Source organism: Myodes glareolus, chromosome 7, assembly GCF_982192425.1.
Source record: "Myodes glareolus chromosome 7, mMyoGla1.1, whole genome shotgun sequence".
NCBI classification, from domain to species: Eukaryota; Metazoa; Chordata; class Mammalia; order Rodentia; family Cricetidae; genus Myodes; species Myodes glareolus.
This window is the reverse complement of record NC_142032.1, coordinates 50775622-50791502: the sequence shown is the minus strand read 5'-3', so window position 1 is coordinate 50791502 and position 15881 is coordinate 50775622. Positions and strand designations below refer to the sequence as shown.

The window sequence follows — 15881 nt, the reverse complement described above, 5'->3', positions numbered from 1 at the left end:
CAAAGGAAGAAATCGAAAGTATCTTTATTTGCAGATGATATGATAGTATACATAAGTGACCCTAAAAATTCTACAGAAAAACACTCCTGCAACTGATAAACACTTTCAGCAAAGTAGCTGGATACAAAATTAACTCACAAAAATCAGTAGCCTTTCTGATGCAAATGACAAATGGACTGAGGAAGCAATCAGGGAAACAACACCTTGCACAACAGTCTCAAATAATATAAACTATCTTGGAGTAACTCTAACCACGCAAGTGCAAGATCTGTATGATAAAGCTTTAAGACAGTGGTTCTCAACCTTCCTAATGCTGAGACTCTTTACTACAGTTCCTCATGTTGTGGTGACCCCTAACCATAAAATTATTTTAATTGCTACTACAACTGTCATTTTGTTACTGTTACGGATAATAATGTAACTATCTGTGTTTGCCATAATGGCCCTTGTTAAAGGGTTGTTTGGCCCACCAAAGAGTCATGACCCACACTATGGTCAAGACATTGAAGAAGATCAGAAGATGGAAAGATCTTCCACGCTCATGGATCACTAGGGTAAGTACAGTAAAAATGTCCATCCTACCAGACTCAACCTACAGATTCAACACAATCCCTATCAAAATTCCAACTTCACAGATCTTGAAAGGATAATTTTTAGCTTCATTAAGGAACACACACACACACACACACACACACACACACACCACACGGATCACAAAACCAGTCCTGAATAATAAAAGAACCCCCTGTTATTCCTTTGATCTGGTCCCTTTAAGGGCAAGCCACGCCCACTCCCAGCCACTTCTGACCCCCTCCTGGCCATCTTAACTTTTTCCTTCTGTTCCCTCTCTCAGCGTGTGCACATGTGTCTTCTCTATGTCTCTATGTCTCTATGTCTCTCTGTCTCTCTGTCTCTCTGCCTCTTCTTTAAGTAATAGATGTTCATCTTTATATTCAGCCTTATGTTTATTTATTATGTCCTGTAAGCCTTTTATCCGCCGCACCTGGTCACCCGCCCCCCTGACTCTCCCGGCCGCATGGCTGGTACCAGTCTGTCCGGGATGAGCCCTCTGCTGCTCGCCGCAGGGAACCTGCACCGCTCTAGCCATCTCTGCCTGGACTAACTGCTGTGGTCACACTAGAATTATATTTTTAAAGAACAAAAGCCCCAACCTCAAGCTCAAAAGGCAGAGACTGGGGCTGTGCACAGGGCTTGCTTGGGCCTGCACCAGATGGGCGATGATTGGAAAGAAAGAAGTAAAGCAGATGATATAATAGTGGACATATGGACTGACTGTTGATCCCTGATTACTTTCTCAGTTTTGCGATACATGTCTTATAGTTTTCCCAATGAGCAAAAAAGCCTAAGGAAGAGATTTCCAATTCTTGTAGCCTTCCAGTTTCCTATTTCTTCCTTCGTTGTTGTTGTTGTTGTTTTGTATGTTTGTTTGTTTCGAGACAGGGTTTCTCTGTATCTTTTGGGGTCTTCCTGGAACTAGCTCTTGTAAACCAGGCTGGCCTCAAACTCACAAAGATCCACCTGCCTCTGCCTCCCGAGTGCTGGGATTAAAGGCGTGTACCACCACTGCCTGGCCCAGTTTTCTATTTCAAAACCACTTTCAAATGAAAGTTTAATTTTCTTCAAAGGAATCTCACTGAGGAAACAAGCTACTCATGAGGATAGGTTGTGTGCACAGCAGTAGGTCTCTCTCTCGCTTTCTCTCTCTCTGTCTCTTTCTTTCTCAATTTTATCTTATTTTTTATTTTTATTTTATTTTTATATTTTTCTTCTTTTTTATCCTACAGGCCCTGTGCATATAGACTATGGTTTTCAGTTTAGTGTATTTATGGGATTTCTGGGTGTGCAAAAGAGGTTTTGAGGTTTCAAAAGCCCAGAGCCAGGCCCAGTGTCTGTCTCTCTGCCTGCTGCCTATGGATCACAACAAAGAGCTCTCAGCAACTGCACCAGTGCCATGCCTGTCTGCTTGCTGCCATGATGGTGGGCTAACACTCTGAAACTGTAAGCAAGCCCTCAATTAAATGCTTTCTTTTATAGGAGTTAACTTGGTCATGGTGTCTCTTCATAGCAATGGAACAATAACTAAGACTCCTACGCATGACCTCCTACACACGTGAAAACACCCATTGCACACACACACACAGCACATGTATATACATATGCAAAAATAAAAAGGAGGTTACATTCTTCATCTATATCATAACTACATATTGGCATTTGCAGGCTGGGAACAACTCTGTGATAAGCAAGTTTGACTTTGTTCAGAATGGTACTGTTCACAATTGTCTGGTCATACAACATTTATTCTGCCTAGACAGTCTAATGTCTGGAAGATTAATGTGCTACAGACAGCGTGTACCTAGTAGCATATTGCAGTAGGATTTGGAGCCAAAAGTTGTAGCGACTGAACCAAAGATACTTTTTATTTATTTATTTATTTTTCTTGAAATAGGGTCTCATGTAGCCCAGACTGACCTTGAACCTCCTATGTAGCTAAGGATGACCTTTAACTCTTGATTCTGTTGCCTCTACCTTGCTAATGCTGAAATTATAGGCACATTAGGCATATGCCACTATGACTAGCTTCCTCTTCTGTTCTCATCTTTCAAAGAAAGAATACAAATTTTCAGTTCTATAAGATGTGAATCCTAGTCATGGTTTCACTTTTCTTCCCTGTGGAACTCTTTCAAAGAACTGGAGTTTTACAATATATGATGTGGAATTCCCCTCTGTATGCTGTGAATACCATTGGTTAATAAAGAAACTGTCTTGGGCCTGCGCAGAGAATAGAGGTAGGCAGGGAAAACTAAACTGCATGCTGAGAGAAAGAAGGGCAGAGTCAGAGGGACGTCATGCAGCCCCGCTGGAACTTTAGCTGGTAAGCCACAGCCACGTGGCGATACACAGCTTAATAGAAATGGGTTAAATTAATATGTAAGAGTTAGCCAATAAGAAGCTAGAACAAATGGGCAAAGCAGTGGTTTAACTAATACAGTTTCTCTGTGATTATTTTGGGGCTAAGGGGCCGGCAATCAGCAAGCAGCTCTCTCCTCCTACAAATACATGTCTCATAGTTTTCTAGATCAGGAAGCTAAGGCCTGAGGAGGAGATTTCCAACGCTTGTCTCCTTCCAGTTCTTGCTGAAGACATGTGCTTCCTACTTAAACACCAACTCCACATCAAACCCACCAGTACACACACCCATTCCCTCTACCAACCCTACTCTAGGGCAGCATAATAAAACATATGAGCAACATTAAATGGACTCATTGGACGGTATTTATATATACCTGTGTCAATGGTTCTCAACCTTCCTAATGCTGTGATGCTTTAATACAGTTCCTCATGTTGTGGTGACCCCAGTCATGAAATTATTTTTATTGCTACTTCATAACTGTAATTTTGTCATTGTTATGAACCATAACGTAAATCTGTATTTTCCAATGGTCTTAGACAAGCTGTGTGAAAGAGATGTTAAGCTCCCAAAGGGTCACAACCTACAGGTTGAGAACCACTGACCTATGTATATGGATGTAACAATATTTAAAGAATAGTTCATGAATTTGAGAGGGAGTTGGGCAGGATATGGGAGGAGCTGGAGAGGAGAGAGGGACATGTGGAAATGATGTAAGCACAATACTCATGTATGAAACACTTTTTAAAAAGGAAGCCAGTATTTATACAATGGGAATAAAAGAGGTCAGAGCAGAATGTTCCAGGCCTAATGCTTGTCTTGCTGCTAGTTCTTTCCTTTCTCATGTTCTGTGTGAGGACTGCCGTCAACCCAAGACCTGTATCTGGAGAAAAGTCCAAGGTGAACAGATATTACATAAGATGACAGGGAAAGGACAACTATGCTCACTGCTGTTTCAGTTTAAAAAGTGACAGTCCTTTTCACTCATACCTGCCAATCTTCAGAGCCCTCAACATTGGATTCTGCAAGTATTCTTCATCCCTGTGTTGGAGAATGACTAACCCAAAGCTGAGAAAATAAACACGACTGTGGAATAGTCACATGACTGGGAAATCTAACTGTATCAAACTATAGCTGGCAAAGCCCACCCCCTCATCTCATCAACAGATGACTCAGCATCTCTATTACCAGCATTGGAGAGGATCATTCAGAGTGCTCATTGTTTGTCAAGCAGGAGGAACCTCATGACTGCCTTCTTCAAAGCATCCTTGAGTTCTCTGTTCCTCATGCTGTAAATCAAAGGATTCAGCATAGGGGTGATGAATGTATAAACCACAGAGACTACCTGGCCCCGCTCAGGAGAGTAACTGGAGCTGGGACACAAGTAGATGAGACTTGTACATCCATACTGCAGGAGGACCACAGTCAGGTGGGAGGAACAGGTAGAGAAGGCTTTGCGCCTCCCCTCGGCTGAGCGGATCTTCAGGATGGCATCCACAATGAAGACATAGGACAGAGTGATGAGGAGGAAAGGGATGGTGAGGACGATGACACTGACCACAAACAGAGTGGCCTCGTGGACATGGGTGTCTGCGCAGGCCAGTCTCATGACAGGGAGGACATCACAGTAGAACAGGCTGATTTCCTTACTGCTGCAGAAAGGCAGCCGGAAGATGAGCACGGTCAACTGCATGGCCAAGATGAACCCCAGCAACAGGGACCCCAGGGCCAGCTGGATACACAAGTGCCAACTCATGATGAGGGTGTAGCGCAGAGGGTGACAGATGGCCACAAACCTGTCGTAGGCCATGACGGCCAGCAGGATGCAGTCAGCACTGCCCAGGAAGATGAAGAAGAACATCTGAGCACCACAGCCTGCCAGGGAGACCACAGTTCTCTCTGCGGACAGGACGCTGGCCAGAGTCAGCGGAGCTATGGTGGAAGAATAGAAGATCTCCAGGCTAGCCAGGTTCGCCAGGAAGAAGTACATAGGGGTGTGGAGACACCGATTGGTCCAGATGGTGAGGACGATGGACATGTTTCCTCCGAGGCTGATCAGGTACATCATGAGGAGGACCACAAAGATCAGCATCTGCACCTCAGGGAGTCTGGAGAAGGGGCGGAAGTGGAAGAGGACCATCCCAGTCTGATTCCCTTCTTCCATTTATTTAGTGCATTGGGACTGCTATTGGCACACGTGACACCCCTGAGGACAGACAGATATTAGGACCTGATGTTCCTACTGGGCAATATGCTAGATTCCCACCCTCACCAACCCTTGTTACCTCAAATCCAACTATTTTTTTACACTGAGTCTACACTCAGCAGCTCACTTCCATAACTGTTCTAATCAAAGAGTAACAGTTGACTACTTAAAGATTTTGTTGGAATAGAGCATTAACTACATTCTCACTTTATAACTGTGCCTCTGTCTATTCTGTTCTTCTCCCAAAAATCTAAATCTAAGCTGTTTATATGATAACTCTCCACAGTCCTCTACAGTTCTCTGCTTTCATTCTTTCTCTGTGAATTTGCCTCCAGTTACCTCAATACACAAGAAATTATTCAGTTTATTAAACATAATCTTTCAAGGGGCAATCATGTCAAAATACATATTTTAAAATGTTTGAGCTGAGGTACCTTTTACGGGCAGTTAATACTGCTCCCTCCTAGACTTTGAAATGAAAATCACAGTACCAGATGAGGGATACCTCCCGATGAGTTGTTAGTTATGGAGGTTCCAGAGACTCTCAAAACAATACAGATTCTTATTTTAAGTAAATGGTAGAGGTAAGACACTATTAATGAAGACACACCACAATCTTTGGTTACAAGACACAGAGAAATCAAGGTGGAACTTCACTGGAAGATTCCTCCTTACTGGTGGGAATTCATAGTTTCAGAAAGTCAAAAACCTGTCGTTGGGATGCTCAAATACTCTTTAGGTGGTATTGGGGGGTGTAATTTACTGCTGATGTTTCCCTGAATGGGCATGTAGTAAAATTGCCTTATGAATATTTATATTTTTATCCATTGACCAAATTCTGTTCTTGGTCTTGCAAAAAACCAAAATTCTTTTGCAGAGAACAACAGCTAAAGCAGAGACTCATAACTAGTCAAAGTGCTGAGAACAAATGACTGTTGAGTGCTTAACCCTAAACAAAACATCTCTAGGACTACTTTAGAGATCCAAGGAACATCGTGGAAAAGGGGGCAGAAAGATTTTTAAGAGTCAGAAGATAAGGAGAAGGGCTATGAAATGCTATCGTCTGGATGGAACATGGCCATTGCACTGCAAACTTGCAACAGTTGTGGCTACCTGCCCAAGATAAAGCCATTTAACATCCCATCAAGATTGGGAAAGAGCTTGTGAGGTGCGTTAAGCTCCTCCATTAAAAGCTATAAGCAGGTTGCCAGAGGACCTGGAGTCATTTTCTTCAGTAGTATAGCCACCAGCAATTTACTTATGCTCCAGTAAATAGTCCCTACCCATGTTTATAAAAGTAACTCTAAACTCGTTGTAGAGAGGGGAGGATGAAGTAGGATAAAAGTTAGAAAGGAGATCATCATAAGTAAAAAAAAACTTTAAGAGATGATAATAGAGGTGGATATGATTATAACACATTGTATACATGCATGAACTTGTCCCAAATTTTTAAATTACACTACTTTCATGACTGAATAGCATTCTATTGTAAGTATGTGTTACATGGTTGTTTTATCCACTCATCAGTTCATCAACAATGCACAATTTCTCCCTTTTGTTGGCTATTGAGAATAATGTTGGAATAATTTAGCAAAACAATAACTTTTCAAGCCAAGTCGTCACAGAAATCTTAAGCCACAGTAAACCACACTCAAGCCACAAACCCTTCTACTTTCATGACCCTTTTCCTAGTAGTCAAGAGTGTCTCTGGAGGTAAATTGTATAGGTGATAGTGTTAGAATGTATAGGCCAACAATGTGATCTTAGGCAATCTGTGGAAACTTCCTGCTTTAAGTTCTTCACCCAGAAAAAGATCAGTGAGACTCTACTCTTGGAAACATTAGGAGGATAAATCTGCCTGGGCCCTAGTAAGATCTCTATGAACACTAGTAGTAATCATTGAAATTATTGTTCTTATGGAGGCTGGAGCAATGGTTAAGTCGTCAAGAATACCAACTACTCTCCCAAAGAACCCACATTCAAATACCACATGTAATGGGTAGTTACATGGTAGCTAATAACTATCTGTAACTCTGGTCCCAGGGAATCCAACATCCTCTTCTGGCCTCTGTGGACACTATACAAATGTGGTACACAGACATACATGCAGACAAAACATACACATAAAAAAACAAAAATAAATAAAACTTAAAACCAAAATGCTTTTTCTAATCTCTGGTTTTCTTCTGTCTCTTCAAGACCTGCTTGATGCCTCCAGCTTCTCCCAAAAGTCTTCTTTGAGTTCCTCCTGGTCCCATCCAATCAACATTCACACATAGCTCTTCTTAGTCTTCTGCCAATACACACCATCTCAAACGCTATCCATCATCCCTAATGAGACTAGACAAGACAACATGACAATGGCTGGGGACACCAGAGATTGAGTGGTACGTATTATCAACTCCAACAATTCCATCTTCTGAATAAACTCTTGTTTTGTTCTTCTATAACACTAATAGAAAATTCCCTGGTGTCTTCAAATGTTCTATTCCACCTTAGTTACTTTTTTTATTGCTGTGATAAGACACTTTGACTAAGGCAACTTATAGAGGAAAGAAAAGAGTTTAATGGGGACTTGATTACAGCTTCAGAGGGTAAATCCGTGATCGTCATGATAGGGAGCACGGCAACAGATAGGCAGGCATGGTGCTGGAGCAGTAGCTGAGAGCTTACATGGGATACCAAAGTATGAAACAGAGAGCGAGAAAGAGAAAGAGAGAGAGAGAGAGAGAGAGAGAGAGAGAGAGAGGGAAATGGTGTGAGCTTTTGAAATCCCAAGCCCACCCCCTCCAACAAAGCCACACCTCCTTCCAAAACAGATCCACCAACTGGGGTTATGTATTTGAACATATGAACTTATGAGCCTATGGGGGCTATTCTCATTCAGGCCACCACAACTGATGATCTAGCTTCCAATGTCATAAAAGGCTACCTGGAGGACACTTAATATCATTCTCATCAGCTTTAGACAAAACATTCTCTGCTGACCTTTGAGATGATCACACATTATCATACTCCTTGGTATATGGACTCTTTATCTACTGTTAAACTAATTTCTCAGACCTTCCTGTTTCCTCTGGGAATTTCCTCCATGAGGTATTTGCTCAATCCAGTATCTACATCACTGCTCCCCCATCCTACAGCAACTTCATCACCTAGAGTATAAAGCAGCTGCCAGCAGTGTTACCCTTCAAGACGTTTTGCCATATTTGGTAGAAATGTTCATAATCCCTCTGCTTGGGAGGTGGAGGCAGGAGGAAGAGTAGTTCATGATCATTCTTAGCCATATAGTAGGGTCTGAGGCCAGTCGGGGCTAGATCAGATCATGAGACTGGGTCTCCAAAGTAAAAGAAAAAAACAGAAAGGAAGGAGAAGGAGAAAAGGAGGTGGAGCAAACAAAAACCCTCTTTTTCTCGTTCTCACAATAGTCATTACATGTTCTTTATTATAAACAGACGAGCAGTCTGGTTATATTTAATCCCTTTACTCCTTAAAACTGTCTTAATGAAGGCCACCAAGGACTTTCCAGTTCCTGAATCAAATAGGCAGCTTTGAGTTCATCTATGTTGCATTCAAACCAATTGGTTACTCCCCTTTTCTGGAAATTCCTCGTTTCTGGTCTCAGTGATGATACCAGTCTATCTTCCCATCTCTCTGAACACTCCATTTTAACACTTCGAAAGCCTACTCTTCCTGGTCAAGGCTCACTCAGACTGGGTTTTACTGGCTAGTCAACTGATTGCCACCCCCCCCCCCACCAGATCTACCTTCCACCCTACCCATGTCCTGTGGAAGGCCAGTCTCTAAGGACTGTATCAGCTGGGTCCATCACTCTGGCTTCTAGTTAAGTTTAACCAAAGGTAGGAACTAGCAGGAGAATGAATAACTTCATAATGAAAGGCAGGGAGCTCATCTCACAAAGACTATCATCCCTTCCCATCCCTGTGGTTCAGTGACCACAGCTCTGAGTGAGTGCCCTATCCTCCATAGGCAAGGTATGACTGGGCTCCAGTGGCTCTGCCCCCTTACCTTGTTACTCCTGCCCCAAGGATAGAAAGAGCTTCCCATCACTGCTGGTCCTCAGTGCTCCACCATCCCTTATGGGTTCCCTGAATTCCGGCCTTTGTAAATAATCTCAATACTAGATGCTGGTCCATAATGTTCTACATAAAGCAGGTTATAATAATTAATTGATGCTTAAAGAGACAACATCTCTTGTTTTCTTGAAGTTTTAATATTGAGTATTCCTTGCACTGCTTATGATTAATAGGAACAAACTTCACTGCAAATTTTTATGGTGTCTACACTAACAATAACAAATGAGACCAATGGAAATACACACAAATGTAAGCACACACAAGCATGTATACAATCACATACCTTTGCCACCACATCCCGCGTATAAGCAAAATCAGACATCTGTTCTTTCTCAAGTGTATAAACTTTGTCTTCCTTCGGGTTGTTATTTTAAAATACCACTGACTGAGTAGCTCAGACCGTAGACTTCTATTGCTTAAAATTCTGACCCCAGAAAAATCCCAATTTAAGGTAACCATAGGTTGGGCCACAGTGTTCTGTGATGGCAGATTGCTGCCTCCTTCTTCTGTAGCCTCACATGGCAGAGAGGAAATTGTACCCACTTCCTCCTCCAGAGGAGCACTAATACCTTCACAGGGCTTTTAGGCCATGTCTTCATCCAAACCTACTTCCTCCTCAGGCTCCACTAACCAACAACACCACATTGCAGAGTTTAACACTGGCATTTGGACAGGGTCGGATGCAGACGCTCAGTTCAAAAGCATCTAAGCTGCCACGGCAGACAGAAAAACATGACTGTGTGCTTTGTTCTCTGAATTAACAGTGAAGACACACAAGGGGTCAGGAGCATCCCCAGCAGAATGTGTCTTTGCCTATATTTGCTGTGCTCCTGTCTGAGGACATACCATGACCTTTGCACATGCGACAATCATGGAAGGTTGTTCCTTTCCATCACGGAGAAGGGGGCAAACAGTATTCCTTCCGATTGCAGCTTTCCCTTAAAGCTGTTTCTGTGTTTTGGAATAGCCATACCTTTTAAAACACGATTTCATGCCCACGCTGCTCTTTGAGCTCGGTGCTGTCATCTGATGCTGCAGAGACATTTGGGACATCCATATCTGGTTAGGGCAGTTAGAAAATGAAAGAAAAATTAACATAGAAAGTCAAACAACCCAATCAATAGATAGGCTATTGAAGGGAACAGATGGTTTAGAAAAGATAAAGTAAACATATGAAAAAAAAAGGTTCAGGAGGTGGGCGAGGAGGTTCAGCAGTTAACAGCACTTACTGCTCTTACAGAGGACCTGAGTTTGGCTTCCAGCAACCATGCTGGGCAGCTCAAAATCATCTCTAACCTCAGCTCCATAGGACCTAACATCCTCCTCTTACCCTGTGGACACTCACACACATGTGACAATGTTATACACTAAACATAGACACACATAAATTAAAAATGAATTTAAAATAATTTTAATGCTCAACCACAGTAGTCACCAGAGAAAAGCAAACCTAAACTACCATTTCCATCTCACCCTTGTCATAACTCCAGTCGCCAGGAAAACAAATGCTCTCTGGACCCGAAACGAAGGGAGCACTCATGCATCACTGGTAGGAGGTAAACGAGGGCAGCTGCTGTGGAAATCCGAATGGTGTTTTCTCACAAACCTAAAACTCCCATGTGAACTAGCTGCATCACTCCTGGGTACTTACTCAAAGGACTCCAGGCCAACATACGATAGAGATAACTGCACATCAGCGTTCGCTGTAGCACTGTTCACAATAGCTAAGTTATTGAACCAACCTAGGTGCCCAACAACAGTAGAATGGGTAAAGAAAACACAACACGAGTTTTCAGCCATAAAGAAGGAAGTTCGGTTGTTGGCAGGAAAATCGGTGGAATAGAAGACAATCACATTAAAAGAATTAAGCCAGCCTCAGAAAGACAAATGCCCTGCTTTCTCTTGTTGTGGTTATTCGACTCCATAGAGATACACAAAAATTGTGGGTGTATACAGGACAGGAAAGTAAAAGCAAACTGTCTAGGGAGGCAAGGACGGCTGATGGGAGGGAAAGATGTGAGGAAGAGGAAGGCAGAAAGTGTGGGCAGCATATGTTCAATATATAATGTATACTTGTATGAATACTTAACTTAGCTTTTAGAAAGGGAAATACAAGAGAACACATGGGTAGGTAGGTTTTGTCTGGGAGTTTTTCAAACACTTAAATTCGTCAGCTGTGAGCAGAACTAGGGTACACACTCCCAACCTCTCTGTGTGTGCAAGGCACCGAGGATAGCTAGCAGACCTTCCTTCCACACCTGGCATCTGGTCTTCATGGTTAAACACAAAGAGAATGGCCATGATCATTTAGTGACATATTTACTTCTGTGTTCGTTCATTTACAGCCATACCCTTATGGCTCCCAGCATTAGTGACTTTGTTGACACTCAGTGATGCTTACAGCCTGAACCAGTGCCTGGCACTTTACAGTTATGCAATGACCAATACACTGAAGACTCCCTGAGTGAGATTCACAGGGTGGGGACTGGGAAGATGGCTCCGTGCACGAAAGGGCTTGCTCTGCAAGCTTGAGAGCTTGCGGTCAGACAGCCCAGTCAAAGCAGCAAGCTTTCAGTTAGTTGAGAGTTCCTATCTCGAGGCAGTAAGGCAGGAGGCAGCCATAGAGGAAAACACACAATGTGCTGCTCTGGCCTCAGCATGTGCACATAAGTGCATCTACACCGGCACCCTGGCAGACTCGTGTGCACGCAGCACGCCCACGCACACATGCACATGGTGGGGACGGGTCCTCTGTCTCCACATCTCCACACTCATGACATAGCACACGAACACACACACACACACAAAGTGTGATTAAAAAAATTAACCCAGGAATGCTGTGAAATGAGAGCTTCTGGACTTGGCATGGCTTTTAACACACAACAGCTATAATCAATCCAACTGAGCTTCCAGCACAGATGTGGAAGCTTCCCTCCGAAAAACCCCCACCTCTCTCTCTCTCACTGTTTTGGTTTAGTTATTGCTGTTTTGTTGTTTGTTTTGCATTTTTTCAAGACAGGGTTTCTCTGTGTAGCCCTGGTTGTCCTGGAACTCCCTGTAGACCAGGCTGGCCTCAAACTGCCTCTGTCTCCTGAGTGCTGGAATTAAAGGTGTGCGTCTCCACCGCCCAGCCACAACCTTCCTCTTACTGAAGAAACACTGACAGTTGAAAGCTCCTGGAGGAGTTTTGTTTTTCATTTTGTTGGTTTGTGTTTGAAGGTGTGACCACTGGTAGATTTCTCCTGCTGCAATGGATGTTCCAAAACCTATGCATATATGGACTGCGCTAACAGGACTCACTATGTTATATTTAAAGACAAGGAAATGAAGTTTAGGGGTTTGTGTCAAAGAGGATTTGGGGGTAGCCATGACCAAGTTACATTGCATACATGTCTGAAAAAAATCTCAAAAATAAAGAAAAACTAATATTTAAAGATCCCCCTGAAAGTTTAACTTACCATTCCAGACTTTTGAAATCCTGGGGAAACTTCCAATTTTTGACTCAGTATATAGCCAAGTTCCCCCACTGACATCTGCAATTGCAAGGAACTTGTGCCCCAAAGCTAAGTCTGCTCACTGAACCTCAGCTCCAGGAGCTGCACCCCCACCCAGGCTCCTCTAGCCAACATGGTTCAAGTGAGTTCAACATCAGACAAGCAAAGAGGGAAAGGGTCATAGAGTAGACGCTGACTAAGACTCTCAGCGAGTTTCTTGTCTGTAAATAAACACCATTTCCTAAGAGGAAGAGCGCCAGGGTTCTCTTTAGCACACACTCCACAGCCTTTTGTTCCTCTTCCTTTATTTTAGCTTATCTGTTTTGTTGTTGTTGTTCTTAGTTGGGTTTTTTGTTTTGTTTTGTATTGTGTTTAAAATTTTTGAGTTTTTTTTTAATTTGTGTGTGTTGTGTTTTTTTTGAGTCAGGATTTTTTTGTTTTGTTTTGGTTTTTTGTTTTTTGTTTTTTTTTTTTTTTTTTGAGTCAGGGTCTTACTCTGTAATACACAGCCCAGACTGGCTGAAACTACCTATGTAGCCCAGGCTGGCCTCAATCTCCTGGAGAACTTGTTGCTTCAGCCTCCCAAGTGGTGGTATTACAGGCAAGAGCCACTACACACAATTTTGCTGTCTTGAGACATATATTGACTTTATAGCCAATGCTGGTCTTGAACTCATGATGTTCACACCTTGCCTCTCAAACGCTGGTATTATGGGTGTGCATCACACTCCTGGAGCTGCATACACATTTTTTGAGTAGACATATATACATATGTAATCCTATTTGACCGTTTAATGCTGGGGTTTTTGTTGTTGTTGTTGTTTTTGTGGTAGCTGCTAAGAAACCAAAACTAAGCTTGATACTCAATTATTGAATATTCTTTGGCCCAAATTAAAATTAAATTTATATTTGTATTTCCATTTTTTTCTTTTATCTTACGCAATTAATTTTGAGCTTGAGATCTGATTATGAGTTATTTTATTTTATTTTTTGGTTTTTTGAGATAGGGTTCCTCTGTAGCTTTGGAGCCTATCCTGGAACTTGCTCTGTAGACCAGGCTGGCCTTGAACTCACAGAGATCCACCTGCCTATGTCTCCCAGAGTGCTGGGTTTAAGGCATAAACCACCACTGTCCTGCTGAGTTATTTTATTTTTAAGAGCATCCAAAGTATAAGAAACATAGAAATAGACACTTACTCTTGCCTGCAGTGGCTTTCTCCAAGGCGTTGATGAACAGCTGAGACAGCTCCCCACTCTCCCCTTCTCCATGCATCCCTCTCTGATGACTTAGCAAAATGACGAAAGTGAAATACTGCGAGCTTCTGCTGTAGGTAATGGCGCTCTTCTCCTGTGTTCCCTGCTACACTGGTGACTGCACAACTCCCTGTCCTTGAAGGTGGGGTTGGTAAGCTCTGGGTGTCTTCTCACCTTAATCATGTGTCATCCTCAGATGTGTCTTTACCAGTACAGTCTCAAAAAGCATCATCCACAAGTCTCTCTCTCCTTTTCCAGAAATTCTGTTTAGACTGTAAAACTTAGATGCTGTGTTGATGGCAGTATATTGTCTGGCTGTGCAACAAAGCACTCATTCCTCAAGGGAGGATAGTTTTCTGACTACCAATGGCAACCTTCAGAACTGATCACTTTTCTAGGGAAACGGATCTCTCTCTCCTCTGATCCTTTGCAAGGAGGAGTTTACTCTAAAGACTGGTTTGTGGAGCTTATTGCTTATACTAAAAAAAAAAAAAGTGACCCCTCGTTAGCTAGAGGAAGTTAAACTCTCCAACTTATCTGTAATTCAACACCAGAAAGCCCCTCTAGGAGATGCCAAGGTCAGGAGCATTCACTGGCCCAGTCCCAGGGTCTAGAACACAAAGCAGCTCAGACAGGTCTCCTCTGTCTCCTTCCTTTCTTCTGCCTGGGAGACCTGGCACCACATCCTCAACCCAAGGCTGACTCAGCCCCAAGCTGTGGTCCTCCTAATGGTTTCACAACCATGGAGCTCAACCTCTGAGAGCCCCCTTCCTCTGAGGACAGCACACACTTCTGTATGCCAGCTCTTCCCCACCACCCCTTCACCAGGGAAGAACATGGGACCTGGGGATTTGTGGAGTTAGAACTCAGGGTTGCTTCTCTGCTCTCACTCTTCACCTCATTTCTGGAGAATTCCCTGCCCTCTTTGATTTCACCAAGCCCCAGGAGGCTGACTTGGCGTTCGACTGGACCAGCCCCAGTAGGTCTTTAAACACCAATAGGAATTGTTTGGGGATACGATCTTGTAAACTGCTTTAATTGCTACTAGATTTGGCTATGTTTTAATCATTGATTCAGTTTTTATTTTTTACTCTTAAGGTAGTTGGCCAAGATCAGAATCATCTGTGAGAGACACAGAACACATAATTTAGTGGTAGTCAATTTCAGCCACACAATATACAGAAATATTTTAACCCTTCTCTTCTATTTTTAGGGTCCTCATTTTTTTTAATGTTTTCTCTCTCTCTCTTTCTCTCTCTCTCTCTCTGTGTTGTTTTGTCTGTGCGTATGTCTCTTATTTCTCCTTTTTTCTATTCTCTTATCATTTTATAATTTCTCTATTTAATGTACCTTTTCATCATATAGAGGCCAAGAGAAGAGCCATCCTTTTATAGTCTCAGAATGAAAAATCTACTCACATCTTGGCAGAAGTACTAGCCTATAGTCAGTCATTGTCTTATTACGGGAGTTCACAGAGGGACAGCTTGGTTTCAGGCAATACCTACAAGCCAAGGTCAATACACCAATGAAAGGGAAAAACAATAGCACAAATCAGAGAAGGTATTTATCCTGTGTGGCCCCACTGAGGAAAGAAGCAAATAAAGGAATTCAATGGCACAGTGTCCTTGCTGGTATTAGGTTTACGTTTAACTGCGGAAGAGCTGCTGCGGAAGAGCTGGGACAGGGAAACTATGTGTACAGAAGCAGTCTTTTCAAGGTGTGGTCTGGTTGATCATTGTCTCTTTCTGGTTCTACAAGATAATTGGCTCTCAGAAGTCCTTTTCACTTTTATGCTTGAGGAGACCAGTCTAGTTTCTACACGATGATAGCTTCTCTCCGGAAGGCCTCTCTTCGAGGATAATGAGATCTGGTGGTATGTTGTACTGTGAGGTTCTGCT

The 15881-nt window shown here is 42.7% G+C and overlaps 1 protein-coding gene across 1 annotated transcript; it reads right to left on the bottom strand.

Moving 5' to 3' along the window:
• Positions 1–2434: 2434 nt before the first annotated feature.
• On the bottom strand, positions 2435–9748 carry LOC148121400 (olfactory receptor 10V1-like). Its single transcript, XM_087908088.1, has 2 exons — positions 9519–9748; positions 2435–5138 (listed from the first exon to the last, which is right to left on the bottom strand). The coding sequence occupies exon 2, from the start codon at positions 5094–5096 to the stop codon at positions 4149–4151; it is 948 nt and encodes a 315-aa protein (XP_087764214.1). The 5' UTR covers positions 5097–5138; positions 9519–9748; the 3' UTR covers positions 2435–4148.
• Positions 9749–15881: the final 6133 nt, after the last annotated feature.